This window comes from Drechmeria coniospora, chromosome 03, assembly GCF_001625195.1.
Source record: "Drechmeria coniospora strain ARSEF 6962 chromosome 03, whole genome shotgun sequence".
Classification (NCBI taxonomy): domain Eukaryota; kingdom Fungi; phylum Ascomycota; class Sordariomycetes; order Hypocreales; family Ophiocordycipitaceae; genus Drechmeria; species Drechmeria coniospora.
Window position 1 is genome coordinate 8,812,389 of NC_054391.1, and position 25,850 is coordinate 8,838,238.

Consider the following 25,850-nt stretch of genomic DNA (forward strand, 5'->3'; position numbering starts at 1 on the left):
ACGACGACGACGACAACGACGGACGGCACAGGCACGGCACATTGACCAGACGACACCATCTCGGTGCCCGCCCGAGCGCCATGGCGGACAGGACCCGCGAGGCCGACGACGGCAACGAAGCTCTCGACCCCGAGCTCCTGTACTCGAAGGAGTACTGCATAGGTGAGGGCCGTTCCGCAGCGGCCTCGGCCTCGGCCTCGTCGACTAACGCCGACGCCGTCGGGGGAAAACAGGCGGTGGCAGCTTCGGCAAGGTCTACAAAGGGTGCGTCGCCGTCCCGTTGCCCGTCCCCTCTGCCGCCCCATCGCTGACCCTCCTGGGGCACCCGTGCAGTGTCGACAAACGAACGGGACAGGCCGTGGCCATCAAGGTGATTGACATTGAAAACGCCGACGACGAGGTCGAAGACATCATCCAGGAAATCGCCATCCTATCCGAGCTGCAGTCGCCGTACGTGACCAAGTACTACGGCTCCTACGCCAAGGGGGCCGAGCTGTGGATCGTCATGGAATTCTGCGCCGGCGGAAGCTGCGCGGACCTTATGAAGCCGGGCCTGATTGGCGAGGATTACATTGCCATCATGATCCGCGAGTTGCTGATGGGGCTGGACTACCTGCACTCGGACAAGAAGCTGCACAGAGACATCAAAGGTGAGTGGCATCGGGCGATGGAATGACCGACGGACGACGAAGGATTGGCTGACGACGACGTGCGCAGCCGCCAACGTTTTGCTCAGCTCCGGGGGACAGGTCAAGCTTGCCGACTTTGGCGTCTCGGGCCAGCTCTCGGCGACGATGACGAAGAAGAACACGTTTGTCGGCACGCCCTTTTGGATGGCGCCCGAGGTCATCAAGCAGTCCGGCTACGACCACAAGGCCGACATCTGGTCGCTCGGCATCACGGCCCTCGAGCTGGCCAAGGGCGAGCCGCCCTACGCCGACATCCACCCGATGAAGGTGCTCTTCCTCATCCCCAAGAACCCGCCGCCGAGGCTCGAAGGCAACTTCACAAAGGCCTTCAAGGACTTTGTCGAGCTCTGCCTGCAGCGAGACCCCAAGGACCGGCCGACGGCAAAGGACCTGCTGCGGCACCCGTTCGTCCGCAAGGCGAAGAAGACGACGTACCTCACCGAGCTGATTGAGCGGCACAGCCGATGGGCGCTGACGCACAAGGGAGACGACGACGACGGATGGGAGGCCGACGGCGCCGCCGGCCCGGCCGAGCGAGAGAGGGTGGACGAGGACATGTGGGACTTTGGCACCGTGCGCCTCGTCGGCCACCGCGGCGGACTCGTCCACCGGCCGGGGCTCAACGCCATGGACGAGAGCGCGACGAACGCGCGACGGGCGCGCTCGTCGGACGAGCCCGACGAGCACGGCACCAAGCGACGGGACCCGAGCCCGGCCAAGGCGCGCGATGCAGCGCCGCAGCCCAGCGACACGCTCAAGGCGGCCAACCAGGGCCTCGCGCGCCAGACGAGCCCCCAGCGCAAGCCGGTCGCGTCGCAGCAGCAGGCCGCGCAGGCTGCGCCGCCGGCGAGCCCGACGAAGGCGACGGGCGCCGCCGCCGCCGCCGCCGCCGCCGCCGCCGCCGCCGCCGCCGCCGCTCGTCAGGGGTCCGAGACGCCGATGAGGAACATTCCCGGCCGATGGCCGGATCAGTCCTCGCAGTCGCCCGAGTACGACCGGGCGCTGCAGGCGCAGCTCCAGCGCGACATGGGCCTCCTGAACCTAAACTTGGTGGGCGGAAAGGGGACGGCGCCGCCGCCGCCTCCGCACGTCACACCATCCTCGTCGTCGGAAGCGCGGGCGCCGGCGATGATGATTCCCGAGATACCGCCGTATCGGGGCTCCGGCCAGCGGATGGCTTTGCAGCACCAGGCGGCGCAGCGAGCGCCGAGCGTGAGCCTCGTGCCGGCCGAGACCCCTTCGGCGGCGGCATCTGCACCGGCACCGGCACCGGCACCGACGCCGACGCCGTCGTCCTTTCCGTCGCCGGCGCCGGCGAACCCCAACGGCGAGCTGGACGCGCTCAACGACGTCTTTTTCCCGGCGCTCGAGGAAGCGCTGAAGAGGAGACAGACGCGGCTGCAGCAGGCCTTGAAGCCGAAGCCCGGCGTCGCCGCGACGGCGAAGCAGCAGCGTTGCGAGGCGGCCCACGAGAAGCTGCGCGGCCTCGTGTACAAGCTGGCCAACGTCTGCAAGGAGATTGACCACTACGACAAGGCCGAGCCGGTGGGGATGGGGAGGGACGTCACCAACTTTCTCGAGGGCCTCTTGGAGGAGATATTGGTGCGCGTCGAGCCGCTCGACGAAGAGGAGGCGTGATTCCCGCCCGCATCGAAGAAGACGACCTGACGAAGCGACACGGGAGCCGGCAGGCAGGCAGGTAGGCCGGCAGGCAAGCGAGAGACGAAAGGCAAATGTCGATTCGTCGGTCACTGATGAATTGGATGATGGATTGGCTAGTATTGGTCGGTGTTGGGAGCGGACGACGCGATGGCAGCCGAAGCGGCGATGGCAGCCGAAGCGCCGCACACGGCGAGGGACGATTTCTGAATAGGCGCGACTGAGGGCGCTTTGTGCGAGCAGGACGCAAGCAAAGACACGGATGGATATACATCTATATTGTTCGCTCAGCGGCGTCGCGGGGTCCGGCCAATCTGCATCGCCGACGACCTCGCCCACGTACAGGTGCTCATGTCGAGGCCCCCTACGACGGAGTACATGCGCAGTACCTGCGGAGTACATAGATGCTCGTTGAAGGTACATGAAATGGCCGTTAAAGGTGGTGCTGGCGACCTGGGTACCAGCCCTGGCGACCTGCCACATGTACATGCAAGTACTGCAAGTACACGAGTCTGTAGGCTTGTGAGCAGGTGTTGAGAGGCGTGGGAGAAGGTGACGGTATGCCTGTGAGTAGGTGAATGGACAGTAGGCGAATGGACAGTAGGCATACTTATATGCGATGAGGTGAAGGTGTCAGCAGGTGTATGCACATGCACCAAGTACCCCACCTCTTGTCCGTGCATGTAAATGTACTTGAGATGCCAGTATTAATACACCGTACGAATAATAATTAATACTTGCACACGTACTTGTGGAGTACATGTACTGTAAGTAAGTAAGTAATGCCGGGTTGGAACGATTAATACTGTACTGCAAGTACGTATAAAGTACAGTACTTGCATAAAACTCGAGTTGGACTTTGCGGCTGGCGGGTATTCGACCCAAGTAGGTTAGGGCTTCGCGGCGGTTGGCTCGCGGCGGTTGGCTCGCGGCGGTTGGCTCGCGACGGTTGGCTCGGAGCTTGTCGCTCTCCGCTCTTCCTCCGAACGAGCGGCGCCGAAGGAGAAAACTTGTCGGCCGCGTGGTGTGGATCGTTGCCGGAGCTAAGTGAATTTACAGTACTTGCAGACACCGTACGTACCTACTCAATACTGTACATACAACCAAGTACGGAGTTAACTAGCAACTACATGTACTTGGGTATACTGTCCTGCTTGTACTTATCAGCACTGCATTCTAGAGTTATTTCCTGCTTCCGCCTGTACTCCGTATTGCATTTGTATATACAAGTATTACTTGCGGCTTGCCAGTCAAGTCCACCTGTACAAGTATCCCAAGTACAGGTGCTGTACACCTAGCAGCAGCACTCCTAGCAGCAGTACTCCTAGCAGCAGTACTCCGTACTTGCAGGTGCAACATCACCCTCGCGTACAATCACGTTCAGCAGGTGCTCTTATCGAGCGCTTCAGTCCTCGACGCCATTGGACATCCGCCACCCACGCGATGCGTATTCAACTTCGGCTCCCAACGCACTACCGTGTACCTTTCTCCTCACTACCATCTCCGCGCCGTGCAATGCCCATCGACCATCCTTTACCAGCTGCTTCGAAGCTCGCCTTGGGGATTCCAGGACCCCCCCATCGAGACCCTCTTTTTCCGCCTCGTCCGGCCATGCCATTGGTTGGGGAAAAGGTCGGTGCCGAACATGGTTGGTCGGTGGGTTCGACGCTCCCATTTCCTAGGGCAGGAACTCGTCGGCCTATTTAAACTAGCCCGAGGGCCAGATTTGCCGGATGACGGAGAGACGGCCATCCCGCAATCCAACTTTTTCTCTCTCCAAACCTCCTTTTCCCCTCCCACCCACGGACGGACGGCATTTGCATCGAGCCACCATGCTCTCCCGCGGATCGATGAGATCGGCGCAGGTACGTTACGGACGAGCGAGCTCCATTGGCCTGCCCCTCAGCCCGCCAGAGCCATCTCGCTCGGCCGGCAAACTCGGACTCTCGCTGACGAGACGACAGCTCCTGCGCGGCGCCACGGCTGCTCCCAGTCGGCCGCTGCTCGTCCGTTCGTTCGCGACGGTCCAGTCCGACATCTTCAAGCCGGCCAAGTTCGGCGGCAAGTACACCGTCACGCTCATCCCCGGCGACGGCATCGGTGCCGAGGTGGCCGAGTCGGTCAAGACGCTCTTCAAGGCCGACAACGTGCCGATCGAGTGGGAGCAGATCGCCGTCTCGGGCGTCCTCGAGAGCGGCGGCCGCACCGAGGAGGCCTTCCGCGAGAGCGTCGCCTCGCTCAAGCGCAACAAGCTCGCCCTCAAGGGCATCCTCCACACGCCCGTCAGCAGCTCGGGCCACCAGAGCTTCAACGTGGCCATGCGGCAGGAGCTCGACATCTACGCGAGCGTCTCGCTCATCAAGAACATCCCCGGCTACGAGACGCGCCACAGGGACGTCGACCTCTGCATCATCCGCGAGAACACCGAGGGCGAGTACTCGGGCCTCGAGCACCAGAGCGTGCCCGGCGTCGTCGAGTCGCTCAAGATCATCACGCGCGCCAAGTCGGAGCGCATCGCCCGCTTCGCCTTCGCCTTTGCCCTCGCCAACGGCCGGTCCAAGGTGACGTGCATCCACAAGGCCAACATCATGAAGCTCGCCGACGGCCTCTTCCGCAGCACCTTCCACTCCGTCGCCAAGGAGTACCCGACGCTCGAGGCCAACGACATGATTGTCGACAACGCCTCGATGCAGGCCGTCTCCCGGCCGCAGCAGTTTGACGTCATGGTCATGCCCAACCTCTACGGCGGCATCCTCTCCAACATCGGCGCCGCCCTCGTCGGCGGGCCCGGCATCGTGCCCGGCTGCAACATGGGCCGTGACGTCGCCGTCTTCGAGCCCGGCTGCCGCCACGTCGGCCTCGACATCAAGGGCAAGGACCAGGCCAACCCGACGGCCATGATCCTCTCCGGCAGCATGCTGCTGCGCCACCTCGGCCTCGACGAGCATGCTAACCGCATCTCCAAGGCCATCTACGCCGTCATCGCCGAAGGGTACGCCCTCGCCCCCCCCCCCCTGGTGGCCCTTTCACCGAGACGACGACAATGTGCTAACGTGCCCGCAGCAAGGTCCGCACGCGCGACATGGGCGGCGAGTCGACGACGCACGAGTTCACCCGCGCCATCCTCGACAAGATGGAGACCGTCTAAGGGCGTCGACGTCGACGTCGAGACGGCGTACGCCGACGAGATGTGGGATTGGCGCGGCGGCAATCATGTGCCACTCTTGTCATGAGTCGACGACGACGACGACGACGACCATTTATCATGATCCTTTGCGAGTCATCTCACAATCATCTAGCCCCCCTACCCACCGTGGCAAGCAGGACGCAAGCCGCACTCGACCGGCATAGACCCCGCCGTTTCGCTGCGCCGTTTCGCTGCGCCGTGTTGCATGGCACGGCCGCGGCGTGTATGTATTCCGCAGGGCGGAAGCGGGCATGTGCGGACGAGGGGAACGGCAACGCAAGCATGTATGGAATAGGACATAGAGGTCGTATAAACGCTCGTCTCATTATTATTTTTTTATTCAGACAGGGGAAACATGTGAAACATGTGGTGAACGACACATCCATCGACCAAGCGTCGTCTCCGCCGAGTCTCGGCCGCCACTTGCCAGTCGTGTTTGCCTGTTCACGGGCCAAACGGTTGCTTCCGCGGCGGCTAACGTGTGGCTCGGAGGTTGGCTCGTTACAGATGCGGACGGCGCTCCCCCTGCTCCGGCTCCTCAGACGTGCCCTGTTCCCGGTCGAGTCGAGGCGAGGCGAGGTCCTGCGTCCAACCCGATCCGGACGAGATACGTCGACCCGATGGATTCATCTACGGTCCGTGTCGCCCTTGACGACGGCCAGGATTCTCCGCAGCCCCTCGTCGAGAATGTCGGCCTCTTGCGTAAAGATGATGCGGAACCAGCCGGCCTGCTCGGCTCCGAAGCGGACGCCGTCGGCCAAAAAGACTCTCCTCTCGAGCAACGCCTTCATGACCGTCTCGTCGACGTCCGCGACGCTTCGTCCCGGCCGATGCCTCCTGTACGCGGACCCGAGGTTCACCCAGACGAAGAAGCCGGCGTTGGTGCCGGCGGCGTACGGAATCTCGTGCTCGCGCGCCCAGCGAATCACCCTTTCGTGGTGCGCCGCCAGCCGCCGCCGGTTTTCGGCGAGGTACGATTCGACCCAGTCGTCGTCCTCGAGGATCCGCACCGTCACGAGGTCCGACAGGGCGCTGGTCCAGGAAAACTCAAAGACGGACCCGAGGGCGGCTTGCAGCTTCGTGTTGGCCTGCGTGACGACGAAGCCCATGCGCAGCCCGTTGGCGCCAAAGTCCTTGGACATGCCCCAGAGGACGTGGACGAGGCTTCGGTCGATGATGCCGGCCGGATCGATGGACAGGACCGAGGTGAACGGCGCCGATGCGTCGGCGTCGCCGTCAATGGTGTTGTCAAAGACGGAGAGGGCGTAGATTTCGTCGCTGACGAGGTGCACCTGGTGCTTCTCGCAGAGGCGCATGTAGGCGACGAGCACGTCGCGAGGGTAGCACCGGCCCAGCGGGTTGTGCGGGTGCGCGAGCATGATGGCGCCGATGCGTCCCCCGCCGTCCCTGGCCGCGCAGATGGCGTCCTCGTAGCGCTGCACGGCGGCCATGCCCATGGCATCATCGTCGCCAAAGGACACGGGCACAAACTTCACGCCCGTCCGCTTGCCAATGTCGGTCGGAAACGCGCCGTAATATGGCCGTCCGACGAGGATGCCCTCGCCCGGGTTGGCCAAGGCCCAGGCCATGTTTTCGATGGCCACGGTGCACCCGTTCCCCGGCAGCACGTGGCTCGGCTCGATGGGGAAGAAGGGATGCAGCTGGCGCGTGAGGAACCGCGAGACGGCCTGACGCAGGCGCTTGTAGCCGTCGCCGTAGGTGAGGGCGAGGTCCGGTATCGCCCCGGGCTCCTTGAGCATCATGTGCATTCGGGAGAGGAGCTGGCCGTGCATCAGGCAGTTTTCGGCGAGGCCCAGGTTGACGTATCCTCGCGGGTTGCTTTCGGGGTGCCAGAGATCGGCGAGAACCTCGAGGAAGAAGAAGTTGGGCTGGGGGCGGGCGAGCTCGCCGGCGTGGAGGGACAGAGCCATGGTGCTTGGGTGGTGCCTGGAGAGGAGAGACGCCGCAGCTGTACGGAGAGGCCGATGAACAACGGACGCCGTGTCATGCAGGGAACGAACGAACGAACGAAGGAGGAGTGCACAGCGTCAGTCTGAGCGATGCACCCACCTAGGCGGCACGCACGTTGGTACGGTGTATGGGAATGATGTTTCGGCGGCGAGTGATGGAATAGCCAAGCATCCACCGGATGGCGCGAAGATGGGGCTCGGTGTTGGCACTCGTCGTTGCGGGGCCGTCGGATTGGAGTCGGAATCTCCCAGCTCGGCGATTTGTGTCATATGGATCGCCAACTTGTCAATCCATCAGCGTCAAGGAACAAGAAGCAGGATTGTGGACCATCAACATGGCAGCCGTGAGTACGGAGTACTGTCCATTTGCATTTGTAAGCCTAGATGCCATGCAACGGACACGCCGTAGTGTGACGACAGTTGGCATCGACATGGGGGCGGTGTGTCTTTGTTCGGCCCGACCGCATCGGCACTATGAACTGGAGGAGGGTAGGATAGAAAGTCGACAAGGCATACTCTGCCGGCTCGATGCTCAGACAAGCGGCACGTCATGCTGCGGGCCGAGGGAACTTGACGAGGACGAGGACGAGGATGAGTCAATGGATTCTCCGATCATGAGCTGGAGGTTCTTGGGTGCGACGTCGGACGATGACAAGGGCGTCGGTCGTTACTTTTTCCGTCGATGATTCAGCAAAGCCGTCATTAGGTGCATGTTTCGGAACAGTAAGTATTAATAGGTGCACAGGGAATCAAGTGTGTACAGTGAGTACCTACCTGTAGATAGGCGGTAGGTTAGTAGGTAAGTACCTAGTACCTAGTAGGCAGTAATACTCTTTGAACACATTCATGTCAAGTCCTGCAGGTATTAGTATTGTACGGAGTACGGGGAACGCTTTCATCGTGCAAAGCGCTGTATTTCTACGTGTAAGTATTCCCTACTGCAGGTGCCGAACACCTTCATTCAGCGACTGGGTATGTACCTAGTACTTAAGTGTGCTGCAAGGAGTACCACATCTACTACCTACCTAGTAGTACTGTACTCCGTACATGTAAGTGTGCTGTACTTGCGGAGCAGCACCGTAGGAGGCCTACCTAGTACCTACAATCAGTACCTACCTAGTATGTTACAGCGAGCAACACAGTACTGCTGGGCGGCACCTACACCTACACGTACTTGCATCTGGAACTCCGTCAGGTGTATCCGTGCAGTGCAAGTCCGTACTTGCAACAAATAGGTATACTTGTAGGTGCAGTACCTACAGTATTGTACGCACCAGATTTCGTACTCATTACACCATAGTACTGTCCGCATTGTACTTGACATGCAAGTACTGACTGCAAGTGCTGCAATCAAGTACTGTAATACACCTGCCGCCTGTGGGTCTCGGCACCCAGCGACGGCGACAGACACGGCTGGCACCCCCACCAAGGGCCATGGCGGGGTGGTCCTGGGTGACTGTTTTTCGCTTTCTTGCCTCCTCCGACTCGACCTCGACTCCGATATCTATCATCCAACTTTCCCCGTCAAGCTCGATTGCTCGCTCGATTGCTCGTAGCATCCCCAAAAGGACAGGACCGATTGCCGCAGCACGCCGTCGCATACCATCATGGCCGACACTTCCACCAGCGCCGGCGACGCCGCCGCGGCCGCCGTGGCCAAGCTTCACCTCGACGAGGTCACGGGCGAGATGATCTCCAAGACGGAGCTCAAGAAGCGTCAAAAGGCCCGCGAGAAGGAGGCGGCCAAGAAGGAGAAGCAGAGTGCGAAGCCGCAACCTGCGGCGAGCGCCAAGAACGCCGAGGCTGCCGAGAAGGAACTCACCCCCAACCAGGTGCGTCCTCGTCGGCCGCCTCGCCAACCGCTTTGCTGACACGCCGCCAGTACTACGAGATTCGATCTCGTGCCGTCAACGAGCTCCACGCCCAGAACAAGGCCTACCCTCACAAGGTGCGAAGGGGCGTGCCGTCGTCGGAACCGCCGACGCCGTGGCTGACCCGAGAACCAGTACCACGTCGACTACGACATCCGCAACTTTGCCGACGACTTCTCCCACCTCAAGAACGGCGAGTCCGACAAGTCGAGGATGATCCAGCTCGCCGGCAGAATATACGTCAAGCGCTCGGCCGGAAGCAAGCTCTTCTTTTACGACATCCGTTCCGATGTACGGCCGTGCCCGCCCGTCCGCCCGCCGCCCCGTCCCACCCGTCCCTCTCCTCCCTCTCCTCGACGGCGATGCCGCTGACACGCACACCGCAGGGCACACGCCTGCAAGTCCTGGCCCAGGCCGACAACGTCGGCGAGGATGCCGTCAGCTTTGACGAGCAGCAGGTCCATCTGCGAAGGGGCGACATCATCGGCGTCCGAGGCTTCCCCGCTCGAACCAACCCCAAGACCAAGCAGGGCAGCGGCGAATACTCCGGCGAGCTCTCCATCGCCGCCGCCGAAATCACTCTCCTTTCGCCTTGCCTGCACCAGGTAGGCCGAACCTCGACGCCGCGACGTCATCCGCGGGCCCCGCCCCCCCGGGAACCGTCCTGACGCTTGCCAGATCCCCGACGACCATTACGGCTTCAAGAACCCCGAGCAGCGATTCCGCCAGCGCTACCTCGACCTCATGATGAACGAGCCATCGAGGCAAATCTTCATCACCCGCGCCAAGGTCGACTCCTACATCCGCCGCTGGTTCGACGACCGCGAGTTCGTCTCGGTCCAGACGCCCATGCTGAACCCCATCGCCGGCGGTGCCACGGCCCGACCCTTCATCACCCACCACAACGACCTGAACATGGACATGTTCCTCCGCGTCGCCCCCGAGCTGTACCTCAAGATGCTCGTCGTCGGCGGCCTCAACCGCGTCTACGAGATGGGACGCCAGTTCAGGAACGAGGGCATCGACCTGACCCACAACCCTGGTAGGATCCGTTCCGGCTCCTCCCCCGACGAAGCCGCCGCGGTCGAGCTGACGGACGAGCAGAATTCACGACGCTCGAGTTTTACATGGCCTACGCCGACGTCAACGACCTCATCGGCATGACCGAGGAGCTCGTCAGCGGCCTCGTCAAGCACGTCCACGGCTCCTACAAGACCAAGTTCCACAACGTCAAGGGCGACGAGGTGGAGATCAACTGGGAGGCCCCGTGGCCCCGGATCGAAATGATCCCCGGCCTCGAGGAAGCCGTCGGCGAAAAGTTCCCGCCCGCCGATCAGCTCCACACCGAGGAGACGGGCGTCTTCCTCAAGGGCGTCCTCAAGAAGATGAACGTCGAGTGCAATCCGCCGCTGACCAACGCGCGCATGATCGACGCCCTCGTCGGCGAGTTCCTCGAATCTCGATGCGTAAGTCGTCGGCGGCAAAGCGTGCGGTGCGTGCGGAGTGGTAACCAACGTCGTCGCAGATCAACCCCACCTTCATCATGGGGCATCCCAAGATGATGTCGCCCCTGGCCAAGTCCTCGCGCACGACCCCTGGCCTCTGCGAACGATTCGAAGTCTTCGTCGCCACCAAGGAGATTGCCAACGCGTACGTCCCGACCTGCCGATCCTTGGCCATCCCGCTGCCCATGGCGTCCCGTGGCGCTCGCTGACCCAACCGCGCAGCTACACCGAGTTGAACGTCGCCGCCGAGCAGCGGCAAAACTTCGAGGAGCAGGCCCGCCAGAAGGCCCAGGGTGACGACGAGGCCCAGATGGTCGACGAGATTTTCTGCCGCGCCCTCGAGCACGGACTGCCGCCCACCGGTGGCTGGGGCATGGGCATCGACCGTATGATGATGTTCCTGACCGACAACTACAGCATCCGCGAGGTCCTCACCTTTCCCACCATGAAGCCAGAGTAGAGCGGAGGATCCGAGCATGTTAGATGCACGCGCCGAGGCCGGCCGAGGGTGCGCATGACCTTGGATCGCATCACGAATGCAGACACCTTCACCGCCGATGCGGAACAATGCATCTCACCATTGCTGCCTTGCCTGTCTCGAAGAGGGTATCTAGTTTGCCTCGGACCTCTAAACTCAAGTGAATCAACGCAAAATCCAAGAACGCGCCTAACGCCGTGCAATGCCGCTTCTCGAGATGCCGGCCAGGCCACGGCCCCCGCTCGACGAGGCCACGGCTAGAACTGGATGCGACGTTTCCGTCCCGTGTACTTGGACGTTGCCTTGACCACGCGGCCCTTGCGCTCCATCTGCTCCTTCTTCTTGACGATCCACGCCTTGCTGCCTTTCTTGATGCTCACGGCGTTGCTCTTCAAACCCTTGCGTGCGTCGAGGACGTCGACGTCGTCCATGCCGGCCACGACGCCCGTGATGTCACCCGACGCCGTGCCTCCCTCCGCTTCTCTGCTGCCCGCCGTGAGGACGAGGTAGAGCTTGACGTTCTTGGTGCCCGGATCATCTTCGAGGATGCCGGCGCCGAAGCCGGCCTTGATGGCCGCCTGGGTGATCATGTTGCGCTGCGTGTCGTTCTTGGGGTAAAACTGGCAGACGGCGCGGCCGCCGCGCTTGAGGGAGGCGTAAAGACCGTTGAAGAAACGCGTCAGGCGCGCGGCGGGGCTCATCTCGCTGCTCTCGGCGCTGCAGAGCCACTGGATGGCCGAGATGCTGACGGCGGCGTCAAAGGTGCCGGCGCGAAAGGGCACGCCCTGGCCGATGTCGGCGAGCATGAGGTCGCCCTCGACGTCGCGCTGCAGGGCCACGTCGAGCATGCTGGGCGAGACGTCCATGCCGATCCACGTGTGGGGTCCCCTCTCGTCCGCCGAGAGGATCTCGCCGGAGAGGCCGCTGCCGCAGCCGACGTCGAGGATGAGGCTCGGGTGGGGGAGGTCGAGCAGGTCGAGGGCGCGCCGCGTCATGCTGGCCTGGATGTTCTGAATTCGGGACGACGTGGTGTACTTGCGGGCTTCGACGTCGTCGTAGTGCACGTCGGCGGCGCTGAGGGGGTGCTGTGTCAGTCTCGACGACGGTCCTGCGTGCACCTCGGCCACCATCACCTACAGCGTATCTTCGGGACGCGACATGGTGGGCAGATGCGACGCCCTCTAGGGGGTGAGATGGGCGTTTCCTTCAAGTGCACGGCCGACTCCTTGGACCGCTGGGTTGGGGCTGGGACGGTGATGCTTGCTTGCTCGACTTTTTTGACCGTCGGGTGTGAATCGATAAGAATCGGGGTGGGGAGACAAGGCGGACAAAAATGTCTTCCTTGCCTCGACGGCGCTAATGTCGAATGGAAAGGTTTACAGGAAGAACTGCCATCATTCGACGCGTCAGCTTCTCTGTCAACGGGCCATGAATGGCGAAAGAAAAGGCATCGCACCGATAGCTCGCCCTTCTCTTTCGTCATTCAGCCGGGCGTGTAGTTCACACCTCTCTCTCTGCTGTCGGGCAGATTTGCTGCTGTGATTTTGTCCGTCATGCGGCGGAGCGGAAGAACGAAATCCCCAAGACATCGCCCAAGCTCCAGAACGTGTCCACTAAAGCTACCTTTTGCCTCGACCTCAAAAAGCCCTTTCCTTTCCCTTCTCTCTCTTCCATCGCAGCGCGTCACGCCATGTAACACGCTGGCTCACGCCCTGGCCAAAGCAAGATGTGGATTTTACCGCTCATCGGCTACGTCGGTGCCATCGTCGGCTTCTGCTTCCTCACGCTCGCCATCGCGTCCGGGCTCTACTACCTGTCGGAGCTCGTCGAGGAGCACACGGTGATTGTGAAGCGACTCCTGACGCGCTTGATATACACCATCATCGTCGTGCAGCTTCTTCTGTGGCTCTTCGATGGCTTCCCTTTCTGGTCGACGATGCTCGGCATTGCCGCTCACGTCGTCTACCTGGGCAACATGCGACGCTTTCCCTTTGTCCGCCTAACCGATCCGCTCTTCCTCTTGTCGTGTGGTATGAGAGCTTCCCCTCCCCCCCCTCCGTCCTCGGCGCCGTGTGGCTGATTGATGCGTCAGTCATCGTCCTCGCCGACCACTACGTGTGGTTCAAGTACTTCTCTGGCAGCCAAGCGCGGGCCCTGCAGCGATCGTCGTACCTCACCGCCGCCGACGTGCCGAGCTTCACCATGATTGCCTCGTACTTTGGCCTCTGCGTGTGGCTGGTACCCTTTGCGCTCTTCGTCAGCCTGTCGGCGAGTGACAACGTCCTTCCCACCATCGGCACGGAGCCGGTGCGCGGCATGGACGGCAAGCCGAAACCCCAGGGCATGGTCAAGGCCGTGGTGGACTACGTGCGCGGCGCCATCGGCGAGATTGCGAGCGCAGCTGGCATAGGACGATGATGAGGCTAATAATGCTGTATGATATGAATGATGAAAACATGGCTGTTTGCGCATGCACGAGCTGTCAGTGTACACACGCATGGGACGCCTGCAACGCCCGAGGTACGTCGAAGCTTGATTTCTTGTGTACACCCTGCACGCGCACCTGCTTCTTATCATCATGATGAATACCCTTTTCACGCTAGATTGTATATGACAAGGTTCGCCTTGCATGATTGCTCATAAAAGAATGTCATAGTTACTCTGACATGATACCCTCCCTCACCATGGTTGCTGCACTCACAGTTTGGAATGGCCACGGACTGACATGCAAATAGGGCGATGGACGATTTCCCGATGCGTGACTCCGGACTTGTTGCGGGCCGCCATGACTTGGACACGACGGGTCAGGGCAGGGCGCAATTGGCTATCCTGCCGCCTGATCGGCGCAAGCTTCCTTCTTGACGTAGAGGGACATGCTTTCATGTGCACGAAATCATGATGCAATACTGGATGATTCGAGCCGCCGGGGCTGAAGGAGCTTGGCAGGGACCATCAGCGATATGGTTTGTAGTTTTTTCTCTCAAATACCATCTTCATCTCCCCAGCACTGGGTATCATACTGGGCAGTCCTCATGGTCACAGTACTCATGGACCTGCTCAGGCAGCCATGTCCCGTCAATCCATCCCTGCTGTCGAAAAGTTGACTGATCAAAGTACGCACTTGAATATTCGCTCGCACTCTTGCATCCGTCCATTCCGTCAATCCTTGCTGCCCCTCCAAAACTTGGCGTCAACCTTGCCATCCTGTGCGGCCATGCCGCGGTCGTGCTTCTTCTCAAACGTGCTATTGTGCTCGTCCACCTCCCTTTTCTGCTCCTCGGTGAGGTCCGGGACGAGGTCGTCGGAGAGGTGCACGGCGGAATTGAAGACCTTTGGCCTCGAGGGCGCGCCAGGGGAGGTGCTGCCGAGGGGGTCGCCGCCACCCGTCTTGCCCTTTGCGCCGGAGCCGGAGCCGATGACGGTGTTGTTTATTGGGCTGGACTTGGCGGTGCTGGCTGTCGGAGGTCCCCGGATCTTGGACTGTTTGTTGGAGAGGAATGCGGCCGGCGAGGTGGCGTTGATGGTGTTTGTCGTCGTCGTGAGGGCGCGACGAAGGATGACAGCTGTGGCGGGATGGGGACGCATGGTGTTGAAGATTCCCTTTTGTGATGTTACGCTGTCGTCCGCTACTCACTTTGGATGGTGACGATATGTATGATACGTATCGTCTCGATTGCAGATTGCTTGTTTACGTGTCTGGCTGCTTTATTCCCTGGAACTTTGGTTGTTGCCACCCTGTTGCGGCCAGGTGCGTTTGGGCGGTGGTGTTAGATGACTTTGTAGGGGACATGGACACAAGGTAGGAACTTGAGAGGAGACGGCGATTTCTGCCTATTTATTCATCTGGTCTGGTCCGTTCCGGAGGATATTCCAAAGGATATTAGCAGCCCTTGTCTTGACCTGGCATGTCGATCTCGAGGGAAATTGTACTTGGACGCCTGTGACGTAGTGTTGTGATGTCATTCGGAATGGGAATCCTCAGGCAGTTGGGAGGGTTGGAGAGTTGAAGGGTTGGAGGGTGTAGGGTAGGAGGGGGGAAGGCTATAGGGGGGGGGGGGGGGGGGGGCGGTCAGCAGCACGCAAACCACGACACCGTATGTACCAATATATATACATACTGTATATTTTATGGCAGGTTTTCGGTGCAAACAACTTGCGTTAGGCCTTATCATACTTACGGAGTACTGTGTACTAACGAGGACTCACTGCATAAAGTAGCGATCGTCCCTCATCGCAGGTGCCACCGACGATGGTGCCTCCAACTGGCACAGTGCACTGGCAGCAGTGCGTACGGAGTACTGCTGATCCAGCAAACTGCAAACCGACATCACGCCCATCTCTTTCGCCTCGTCCTCCCTCCTTCGACTGTTGCACGTAAGGAGCATCGAAAGCTCCACGATATGGAATCCGCCGACTCTCATCGCTGCTCTCGAGACCGTCGGCGTATGTTCAGAGCCCGAAATCATGTCACTACCCCTTTGTCACCCAAATCTGTGTTCAAGCGCCGTTCCCTTTCCGCCTCTCGTCAACTGCGTTCCTCCGTGCTGTACGCTTTCATTTTGTGAATATCCCACCCGTGTTCGTTACGATGTTTGTATTAATATCGTCTCATGCCCCGATGCATCTTCTTCTTGCACCCTCTGGGTGCGACGTCATCGAATTCCATCCACGCAACAGGACATGCAGATCTAGGCGGGCGCAACACCCTACCGGAACGAAGGCGTCTAATTCGAGCCAGCTCACATTCTCCCCCACGGACCGCCCCTTGAGCATCCCGGTCGTCAAAGTGCCGCACGCTGCCGCGGCGCCGTTGCCATGCCGGCTGACTACTTGGAGCTCTTCTGCGCCGTTTACGCTCAGGTCCACGACAGTCTGTACCACTGGGCCTTTGCCATATACACGCAGGGAAGTTCGAGCCGCGGCTGGCACATCTACGAAGTCGTCCAGGAGAGGAGAGTCTGTGGCGGACGCGAGTATAGAGCGGTGCACCGGCAAGCGAACCCGAACCGCAGCACCAGCTGTCTGAAGCCGCTCGTGCCCCTCGGCCTCGTCCACAAAAGCAAGTGGGCGGCAATCACGGAGAAGATCGAATCGGTGCCGATCGCGGTCCCGAGAAGGAGGCGGTGGAACTGCCAGAGCTACGTGCTCGACATCTGGAACCGACTGCTCATGTGTCGGATCGTCGACGGCGAGGCCTGGCAGCGAGGCCGGGATATGATGCTGCCATATCACGGCCAGGCCCGCCTCTGCGGATACAGCGAAAAGGAGGGAGAGCGACGATTCACATCAAACGAGTTCGTTTACGATTCTTCCGATGAGTAGCCTGCCTACACCGACTACATGTTACCCGATCATCACTCTGCTCACCGGTTTCCCTGCGCGTTTCATGAAGCCAGAGTAGAGCGGAGGATCCGAGCATCGATGTACGCGCCACGGCCAAGGCCACGGATGCGGCATGAATGGAATCGCCAGGGCGCTCCATCAGTCAACATTTTGACGACTATATCATTTGACGACTGTATCATTTGACGGCTATAAAATTTTGACGGCTATATCATTTTGACGGCTATATGCGTACATGTACGTGCAGCTCGGGCCAGGGATTCTTTTTTTTTTTGCCATGTATTTGTCCCCGTCGTGGTGACATGGATTGGGAAGAATGCTTCTTACCCTTGCTCGACAAGGCCCTGCAAAGTTTGTCCCCCGTCTTTTGCCTCCCTCTCTGGATTTTTCTTGTAAAGGGTTCGGCAATGGGTTGGCGATGCATCCCTGCAGAAATGGCAAGGATTTTTTTTCGCTTCCATCATGGGCTTGCTCGTCATGAGGCAGAACGGGGCACCTGTTTGCCCATGCTGTCCGATGGCAACCTACCCGATCGGGCACTCCCGCCGCGACGCTGACAAGAGGAAAAATGGTGGTGGAGGATGGAGACCTGTGCGCAGATGACACTTGATCCATGACGCCGCACCCTAACCGACGTCTGAACCACCCAATCTACATGTGCGCAGCATCGGCATGGGCGGCAGACATGTCGGCGCCTGCGCAGGAAGAAGAACCATATGCCAGTCGGCCCCTGGACGACGAGACGGACAGCATCCGGCTCGTGACCGTCGAAAGTGATCTGAACGTGGATGGTCTACTCTGCTGCCGCCTACGGACGAGAACGTTCGGCTCGAAGCCCGTCTACGAGGCTCTTTCGTACCGCTGGGGCGACGAGACGCTCAGGAAGACAATTGTCGTCGACGGCTTCGCGTTCGACGTGACGGAGAACCTGTGGCACGCGCTGGAGGAGATGCGCAGGAAACCGCGCAAGGCGCCGATCTGGATCGACGCCATATCCATCAATCAAAAGAACATGGCGGAAAAGAGTCGTCAGCTGCGCATCATGCCGCACATTTACACGCGAGCCTCCACCGTCCTCGTCTGGCTCGGCGTCGAGCATTCGGCCGTGACCGTTGATGTCGATGACGCCGACGGCCATCAAAGCCTCAAGAGCAAGATCGTCACCGATGCGTACTGGAACCGGGTCTGGATCCTGCAGGAGATTGGCAAGGCGCGCCGGATTCAGGTATGGATCGGCACCGGCATCGGCGACGGCGACGGCGAGGCGTTGGACTGGGACCGCTTCCTCGCCTGGCTCGACTCGTACTCGCGCTGGAGCATGAACCGCCGTGGACCGTTCCACCTCGACCACCTACGACGGAACAAGTACAACGGCAGCTGCTCGCTGAGGAAGCTGCTGGAGAACCATGCGGACGCGTGCTGCAAGGACCCGCGAGACAAGATATACGGCCTCGTCGGCCTCTCCTCGGACGGTCGCGGATTCCCCATGGACTACGGCAAGTCCCTCCTCGACGTCTGGGTCGACACGATCCATTTCATGAGCCGCAGCCGGTTGCTTCCGGACGACTGCGCCGAGCTTGTGACCTTTTGCGCGCTCGTCCGGCGCTTGCTCGGCGGAGACGGCCTCGAGACGGTCGGCGGCGTCGTCCAGTTTCGACGGAACCAAGACTCGGACTGCTCGCTCTACCACAGCTGGGACCGTCGCGACAACGACGAGATGGCACTCTCGGCCATGACCCTGTCCTGCGACGTCTTGGGTGCCGTCCACGCGCTCGGCCCTTCCGCCACCGAGCTCGTCTCCTCCCTCGAGCTCACGGACGCGTGGGAGGCCGAACTTCAGCGGATTCATCCGCGGGAGCTCGACACGGCACGGCAGGAGCACGACCATCTGATGCAGCGCATGCTCGACGACGCCGACGGCCGGCTCGAGCCCCTGAGCTCGTTTGACCATCACCGCATCGACTTTGTCGGCGACGAGCTCTTCAGCGACCTCTTCTACTACCCCGACGACGAGGACGAGCCGATGGCGGCGGCTCTTCGGGAATCGTGGAACCACTCGACGACGAGGCCGTCGGAGCCTCGGCTTGCCATTCTTCGCCACCGCAAGCCAAAGGACAAGACGCCCTTCAAGATCGCCCTCGTGCCGGCCCGGGCCCAGCTCGGGGATCTCGTCTGCCGAGTCCAGGGCTTTCCCATGAAGCGCCTCGTCCTTCGTCACGAGCGGTGGGCCCATAACGCCATACTGACGAGGATGCACGTCTTCGGCACGGCCACGACGGCGCGCGATCTCATGGCCGAGCGGCGCTGGGATGAGTCGGCGGTCGAGGGCGGGCACGAGATGAAGGTCATGATGGATGCAAGGACCTTTTACGCCTTGATACTGGGGCACGGAGCGGACAGGGAACACGGAGCGGACAGGGAACACGGAGCGGACAGGGAACACGGAGCGGACAGGGAACACGGAGCGGACAGGGAACACGGAGCGAACAGGGAACACGGAGCGGACAGGGAACACGGAGACGGAGACGGGGATGGATGAAGAAATGCGTCGCTACCATGGCAACTAATTATCCGCTAAGACCTTGTCACGTTGGCCGGCTTTCCGACAACATGCTCGAGCTCCGTCTTGGGCGTGCTCGACGCCCACGGCTTGACCTTTTCACGCGCCTTGGTCCGCTGCTCAAAGGCGTAGGCCATTCCGATCAACGATTCCTCGGACCATGGTTCGCCAACGAAGGAAATGCCAAACGGCATGTTTGGCCCGGTCATGTTCATGGTGCCCGTCTCGCTGTCTATTTCGTTCGCAAAGGCCATCGACGTGCACGCCAGCGGCACCGTCATTACTGGCCAGCCGGCCATGTCCGCCACTTGGTAGGAACCGTCCGAGTCCGTGACCAGTGCGTCCAGTTTGCCCTCGTTCTCATGCCCCTTGAAGGCGTCGAGCAGGCCCTGCCTGGCGACATCTGTTAAGTTCTTCACTATCTCGATGACTTCGGGCTGGGTCTTGCTCCATCCTTCGCTGAGCGCGTCGTCCCAGTATGCGGAATCCGTCACGTTCTCTCGACCGTCGGCTTGCGTGAAGGCGTGCAAGTCCTCGAGGGAGGTTATGTTATGCGGGTTAGAAACCAGACGGGCGAGATACTCTTGCAGGTTGGACGAGAAATCGGACATTATGGCCACCTCATTATAGCCCAAGTATACCCTGGATTCCAAGACACCAGCGGCAAGCTTCGTCACGTTCACAAGCTCCGCCCCGGCATCCTTCATCGTTTGCAAGGCCGCGTCGAAGGGGCCGGCCAATTCGGCCGAGCGAAAGGCAGGGCGAAGGACGCCGATGCGCTTCCCTCGCAGTGCCGTGCCGTCGCAGGCGTCTGCGTAGTTGGGGACTTGGGGCAAGGGAAAGGCAGACGTATACTGGTCCTTGTCGTCGGGCCCGGCAATGGCGGAGAGGACATGGGCCGCGTCCCTGACGGTTCGTGCCATGGGACCGATGCCATCTCGACGCTCCGAGCCCATGATGACGTTGTAGCGGGACGTGAGACCGAGGGTGGGCTTGATGCCGACGATGTTGTTGCGGCTGGCGGGCATGATGATGGAACCAAAGGTTTGCGTCCCCAGAGCGGCAAAGGCGAGGCCGATGGACGCGGCGACGGCACTGCCGGACGAGGAGCCGCAGGGATTCTGGCCCTGGCTGTAGGCGCCGACGGTTTGGCCGCCGACGGACGACCAGCCGTACAGCGCATTCGCCGATCGCAAGCCGCACCACTGGGACAGATTCGTCTTGCCTAGGAGGACGGCGCCCGCCTGGCGCAACTTGGCCACCACGGTGCTGTCCTCGGCCACCTTTGCGTCGAAGAGGGCGAAGGAACCGGCCGTCGTCCTCATGGTGTCGTTGGTCGCGATACTGTCCTTGAGAAGGATCGGTATGCCGTGTAGAGGCGGGCAACGATGCTCGCAAGGACCGGTACGCGTGCGTCTCTCCTCGTCGCGCTTCGCGGCGACATGACGGGCCTCGGAGTTGACCTCGTTGACGGCGTGGAGCGTCGGGTTCACCTCGCCGATGCGACGGAGGTAGGCATCGACGAGATCGACGCTCGTGAAGTCGCCGTTGTCGAGGCCGGCCCGGAGCTCGTCCAAGGTGGCATCCAGCAGAAGGGGAAGGCGACGGCCGGCGGCATTCTCGGCGAAGGCGTAGGACGAGAGGATGGCACAGGCGACGAAGACGACGCGACGAAGCGAGCTGGACGACGGCATGCTGGATACGACGAGCTCGACGCCGAGGACGAGGGGAACGAGGGAGTGAAGGGCAAGGAACGCGAAGCAGGGAGACGGGAAGGCGGCGGGCGGTCGCGTGCAGTTATACCCGCGAGCCGTCGCACATGCTCGTCGTGCGCTTGGCGCATTACAAGCACAGCCAGCATCACACCCACACGGACAACAGAATACTGGCACCCACACGGGCACCTGATTGTACTTGCATGGACACCTACCTGGATGGAACCACCGTGGACGCCAGACACGCGTCAGGCAGACCACCAGCAGATGCTTGCCGTGCCCGCGCAGTCCGTGGTGAGCTGCACGGATGGAGATGGATGCAGCCGACGACCACGCGCCTGCGATGGACGATCAAGACGGGATAAGGAGTCTCTTGTGCCCATTCCATGTGCTCTACCGGTGAGTATGCATGTGCAGTACAACTACGGCAGCATCACAGAGACGAGCAAGTACACGTACAGGCAGAGGGACGCGGTTGTATCTTGACCGTCGGCTAGATCGTCCCTTTCAGCTTGCCTTGGAGCGACCTCACACAACAGGCGGGCAATTTGGAAAGAATTTTACTGGGTAGGAATATCGGGCTCCGCGAGGCATACAGGTACCTTGCCGCTCGTATGTCTGTACTCGTCCAACGCCGACCTTTGTTCGCACGCATGCACTCGCATCACTGGCTGGTAGTCCAATGAGGCAAGTCTGGATGTACATGTAGTACTGTAGATGTAAGTACGGGTGTGGGTGTAGATGGAAATACGATGTGTACAAGTGCGGAATATAGTGTGGGCAAGTACAGCACCTGTCATTGCATTACTTTCTTGTGTGTCCTGCGATGGTTAATCTACACCGTAATGCAGTCCTCAGGAAGTGAATCCTTGGCGCGGGCGCTGATGTAACGAATACTCGTACGAGTCCATGTACGGAGCACGGAGGGCAAGCCGGCGGAGTTGTGAATAATTACCATTATTCATAGTCGGAATCCCATTACGGAGTCGGCGAGTCGGTCCACCGACGATCACGGCCGACCGGCCATTATCAGCAACGGGGCCATTAATACAAGGCCCGCCGGATTGGCAGGCAAGCGGACCTCGGTTGGCAAGCAATTCCCCGATGCGGATAGTGGGGGTTGTACACTGTGCATGGATATGTAGCTGAACACTGTGCATGTACCCGTTCCAGTACTCCGCAAGTACATGAAGCTGTACACTGTCCATGTACATGTACAAGCACTCGGTACATGGTACAGGTAGGTACTACAAGTTCTCAGTACATGTAGGTGCCACAAGTACTCGGTACATGAAGGTGCTACAAGTACCTGTACTTTGGAGCACAAGTATTTGCACTGCACAGGTGCGTATAACACCCACTACAGTATACTCCGTACTTGAGTACATGTAAATTGCACTCGCAAGGACTGCCAACCCTACGAGTGCATGTACGTTGAACAACTGCGAGAACATGTGCGTCCCAGTAAGTACTTACTTATACGCATGTACGCGCATCCAGCAATTGCTTGTGCGAATACAGCAGCCATGTATAGGCGATTACAGGTGCGCACATTGGCAAGTACAAGCATTACAGTACACCTGCAACAACCACGGAGTAAGTTCCTAGTACTTACTGTAAGTTCTTGCAGCACTGCAGCTTGCTTGTAATTACTGTGGTGTGTGGATGTACTCGATACATGGACTTGCGCATCACTTAGTTCGGTACTCCGTACATGGACGTTCAAGTATAGCACATGTACATGTACATTCACCAAATCATCTATTCAATTGTTACTCCGTACCGAGTACTCATGTCGGTACCACTACAGATCTTTACTGCACGGCACATAAGTACAACCTACTTGTGCAGTGTGCGTACAGTATTACTATAGTTGTACAATTACGGAGAACATGTACGGGTACAAAACTCCGTACTGTGCTTGTATCGTACTTAAGTACCCGCTGGTTCTGCACTGTATTTCGCACGGAGCACTTACTCCGTACGTAAGTAAGTGCAGTATGTAAGTATCCGTTCGAGTGGACTCGTGTATACAACTATGTACTCTGTACTCCGTACTCCGTACCTGCATACGTGATACTGTACTGTACATGCACTTGTACATGCACGGAGTACTTACTCCGCTGTTTTCCAGAAACGTCTTGGACGTGCATGTACTCCGTACTTGCATGTACTTGATGTACTTTGGATAAGCGGCAAGAGTATTACTATGTACTTGTACGTACTGTTGCGACCTACATGTACTTACTGTACAGTGCTTGTACTTACTGTACAGTGCTTGTACTTACAACTACAAGTACTTGGTCATATTCGGTGCATCTACGGAGTACACTACAGTATTCATTGACGTACGGGGCACGGAGTACTCCGTGTAACAAGTATCAGTATCAATACATGTACGTTGCTGCAGAGTTCAAGTTCGCGTATCATCGTTGTGATCAAGTGTTCAAGTTTATACAACAGCCTTCGGTGCAATTGCATTCTCATGGTAGAATTACTTGTATTGGCGAAAAGACGACTGATGGATGCACCGTGTCATGCATGCGGCACGGTACGGCATGTGTTCCCTCTGCACGTACCATGCACATGTATGACTTCACCCCCGACTGCATGCACAGCATGCCTCCAAGCATCCTCGTGCGCGTGCGTGCAGATCGTAATTCGCACAGCAGTGTAGAAACCGCCGCAGCGTCCTGTACTTGCCATGTGCCATGGTAGGTGCGGGGGGCAGGCCCGTGTGGTGTGCGACGGAAAGCCGTCCCCGTGGCTGCGGAGACTTGGCCTCCGACAGACTAATAGTCTAGGGAGCCGGTCTCGCCTCCAGGGCCTTGGGCCTTGCCTCCGGGGTATTTGGTCTTGCCTCCGGGGCCTTGGACGTTGCCTCCGGGCTGCATGGCCTCGCCTTTGGAGTATGTGGTCTCGCCTTCGGGCTGCTTGGCCTCGCCTTCGGAGTAGTTGGTCTCGCCTTCGGGCTGCATGGCCTCGCCTTCGGGCTGCTTGGCCTCGCCTTTGGAGTATGTGGTCTCGCCTTCGGGCTGCTTGGCCTCGCCTTCGGAGTAGTTGGTCTCGCCTTCGGGCTGCATGGCCTCGCCTTCGGGCTGCTTGGCCTCGCCTTCGGAGTATGTGGTCTCGCCATCGGGCTGCCCGACCTCGCCATCGGGCTGCCTGACCTCGCCTTCGGGCTGCCTGACCTCGCCTTCGGGCTGCTTCTCGCCTTCGGCGTATGTGGTCTGGCCTTCGGGGCTACTGGGGGGGCCGTTGGCTTTCCCTCCGGGCCGGTTCATGATGCCTCCGGCCGTGTTGATGCCGCCTCCGGGACCGTAGGGAGGGCGACCTTGCTCCTCTGGACAGTCGCCATTCTCGGCAGAATGTCCCAGAGGGTTGCCGCCGCCAGGGGTCTTGCCCTTGATTCCGGCCGGAGCGGCCATCTCGGCGCCTTCGCGGCCGGCACCGGTATCGTAGCTCTCCTCGACGGCCTCGGCCGACGGTGGAGTCTTCTGCTCGCCCTGGCCGTTGCTGTGTTCGGATCCGCTCGGGCCCTTGCCCGACTCGACGCTATTGTACCCTTCGCCTTCAGCCTGGCCGCCCGTGGCATGCTCCCTGTTGCCGTTCATGTTCGACGGGGGCATCCCGGGCTGCTGATAGTTGCCGCCCTGCATGCCTTGGCCGGCGCCGGCCGGTGGGGGAGGATTGGGGCTGTAACCGGGATTGGGGCTGTAGGCGGGATATGGCTCCTGGTTCGCGGCACCGTTCTGTTGATAATTGCCGACCTGGCCTTGCTGGCCCTGACCGGCACCGGGGCCGTACGCCGCAGATGGCCCCCCGTTCATGCCGTTCACGGCACCGCCCTGTTGGTAGTTGCCGTTCTGGCCTTGCTGGAGAGGGCCGGCCCCTCCGGAATCGGCCATCTGACCGGCGCCGGGCCTTCCGTGCATTGAAGGAGACGAGATGCCGGCCATGGCCTCCTGCGTCGTGCAGTTGAAGGAAACCGCCTGGGCGAAGAGGGAGTAGGTGTCGGCGTGCCGAAGGTTCATCTGAGCGGGGAGATTCGTCACCGCCTGCATGCCGTAGCCGTTTCCAAGGTCGTCGGTCCAGGCCTGCGAGTGAGACATCTCGTGCAGGACGGTAAAGGCAAGATCGTGACTGCCGCAGTTCTTGGTCTGGTTGCTCGACGTCTGGAAGCCGCGGTCGCAGATGAAGATGCCCTGTCCGCCGACCGAGCTCGTGTAACCATTCTGACCCTGATGGCAGAGGTTCATCTCGTCCCCGCAGCTGATGGTCGTCTTTCCGGCCTCCTTGGCCTCGCACTCCTTCAGGATGGCCCCGAAGACCTTGGCCGCCTGCGCGCGCGTCCCCTCGTCGTCGTTCTTGAAGAAGAGCTTCACCAGCTCCGACCCGGACTTGGTGTCCTTGCACGTCTCCAGGGCCGCCCGGGCCCTGGTGGCGCAATCACCCAGCGCCTTCTCCAGCATCTCCTTCTTGACGCCGGTGCAGCTGCTTTGAATCTGGCCGTGCTGCTGCGATCCGGTCGAGCCACCCTGCGTCATGCCGTTGGGGCCTCCGGCATAGGCTTCGCCGTCGGCCTGCCTCACCGGCACCGCGTTGGCCAGCAACGCGAAATGGACGAGCGACAAGGAGTACTTCATGGTGAAAAAACAAGTATTGCAAACGGGAAGAAGAGAAACACGGGACGAACGAACTTGTCGTGAGCAAAAGGCAGGCGTGGAGGAACCCTTGCTCTTATACTCGTGGCCGGCAAACCCGCCCCGACGAGCTGCCCGTGGCGTGAAACGACTGAGCCTCACGGCCTGCTGTTTTGAATATGGCCAGGCTCATGCGCGGTGCGGGTGTGCGTCGTTCAGCTTCGCCGTCG

General features: G+C 60.2%; 11 protein-coding genes across 11 annotated transcripts; 6 read left to right on the forward strand and 5 right to left on the reverse strand.

The window, feature by feature from the left end:
- Window positions 1-80: 80 nt before the first annotated feature.
- On the forward strand, window positions 81-2,327 carry DCS_08034 (uncharacterized protein; the record flags this gene model as incomplete). The annotated part of the gene is made up of 4 exons (XM_040805316.1): window positions 81-162; window positions 234-264; window positions 334-650; window positions 718-2,327. 4 exons carry the CDS (start codon window positions 81-83, stop codon window positions 2,325-2,327), a joined length of 2,040 nt encoding a protein of 679 aa, XP_040655420.1.
- A 1,853-nt stretch (window positions 2,328-4,180) lies between these two features.
- On the forward strand, window positions 4,181-5,496 carry DCS_08035 (Isocitrate dehydrogenase; the record flags this gene model as incomplete). Its single annotated transcript, XM_040805317.1, has 3 exons — window positions 4,181-4,213; window positions 4,313-5,340; window positions 5,412-5,496. 3 exons carry the CDS (start codon window positions 4,181-4,183, stop codon window positions 5,494-5,496), a joined length of 1,146 nt encoding a protein of 381 aa, XP_040655421.1.
- A 665-nt stretch (window positions 5,497-6,161) lies between these two features.
- DCS_08036 (aminotransferase) lies at window positions 6,162-7,466 on the reverse strand (the record flags this gene model as incomplete). Its single annotated transcript, XM_040805318.1, has 1 exon — window positions 6,162-7,466. The coding sequence occupies one exon, from the start codon at window positions 7,464-7,466 to the stop codon at window positions 6,162-6,164; it is 1,305 nt and encodes a 434-aa protein (XP_040655422.1).
- A 1,646-nt stretch (window positions 7,467-9,112) lies between these two features.
- DCS_08037 (Lysyl-tRNA synthetase, class II) lies at window positions 9,113-11,341 on the forward strand (the record flags this gene model as incomplete). The annotated part of the gene is made up of 8 exons (XM_040805319.1): window positions 9,113-9,337; window positions 9,388-9,453; window positions 9,512-9,667; window positions 9,763-9,981; window positions 10,055-10,418; window positions 10,481-10,842; window positions 10,902-11,026; window positions 11,104-11,341. The coding sequence occupies 8 exons, from the start codon at window positions 9,113-9,115 to the stop codon at window positions 11,339-11,341; spliced, it is 1,755 nt and encodes a 584-aa protein (XP_040655423.1).
- Window positions 11,342-11,616: 275 nt separating this feature from the next.
- On the reverse strand, window positions 11,617-12,519 carry DCS_08038 (uncharacterized protein; the record flags this gene model as incomplete). Its single annotated transcript, XM_040805320.1, has 2 exons — window positions 11,617-12,433; window positions 12,497-12,519. 2 exons carry the CDS (start codon window positions 12,517-12,519, stop codon window positions 11,617-11,619), a joined length of 840 nt encoding a protein of 279 aa, XP_040655424.1.
- Window positions 12,520-13,085: 566 nt separating this feature from the next.
- DCS_08039 (DUF396 domain protein) lies at window positions 13,086-13,777 on the forward strand (the record flags this gene model as incomplete). Its single annotated transcript, XM_040805321.1, has 2 exons — window positions 13,086-13,389; window positions 13,452-13,777. 2 exons carry the CDS (start codon window positions 13,086-13,088, stop codon window positions 13,775-13,777), a joined length of 630 nt encoding a protein of 209 aa, XP_040655425.1.
- A 741-nt stretch (window positions 13,778-14,518) lies between these two features.
- On the reverse strand, window positions 14,519-14,944 carry DCS_08040 (uncharacterized protein; the record flags this gene model as incomplete). The annotated part of the gene is made up of 1 exon (XM_040805322.1): window positions 14,519-14,944. The coding sequence occupies one exon, from the start codon at window positions 14,942-14,944 to the stop codon at window positions 14,519-14,521; it is 426 nt and encodes a 141-aa protein (XP_040655426.1).
- A 1,230-nt stretch (window positions 14,945-16,174) lies between these two features.
- DCS_08041 (uncharacterized protein) lies at window positions 16,175-16,681 on the forward strand (the record flags this gene model as incomplete). The annotated part of the gene is made up of 1 exon (XM_040805323.1): window positions 16,175-16,681. The coding sequence occupies one exon, from the start codon at window positions 16,175-16,177 to the stop codon at window positions 16,679-16,681; it is 507 nt and encodes a 168-aa protein (XP_040655427.1).
- A 676-nt stretch (window positions 16,682-17,357) lies between these two features.
- DCS_08042 (HET domain protein) lies at window positions 17,358-19,241 on the forward strand (the record flags this gene model as incomplete). The annotated part of the gene is made up of 1 exon (XM_040805324.1): window positions 17,358-19,241. The coding sequence occupies one exon, from the start codon at window positions 17,358-17,360 to the stop codon at window positions 19,239-19,241; it is 1,884 nt and encodes a 627-aa protein (XP_040655428.1).
- A 35-nt stretch (window positions 19,242-19,276) lies between these two features.
- DCS_08043 (amidase) lies at window positions 19,277-20,956 on the reverse strand (the record flags this gene model as incomplete). The annotated part of the gene is made up of 1 exon (XM_040805325.1): window positions 19,277-20,956. One exon carries the CDS (start codon window positions 20,954-20,956, stop codon window positions 19,277-19,279), a length of 1,680 nt encoding a protein of 559 aa, XP_040655429.1.
- Window positions 20,957-23,769: 2,813 nt separating this feature from the next.
- On the reverse strand, window positions 23,770-25,623 carry DCS_08044 (uncharacterized protein; the record flags this gene model as incomplete). The annotated part of the gene is made up of 1 exon (XM_040805326.1): window positions 23,770-25,623. The coding sequence occupies one exon, from the start codon at window positions 25,621-25,623 to the stop codon at window positions 23,770-23,772; it is 1,854 nt and encodes a 617-aa protein (XP_040655430.1).
- Between the last annotated feature and the right edge of the window lie 227 nt (window positions 25,624-25,850).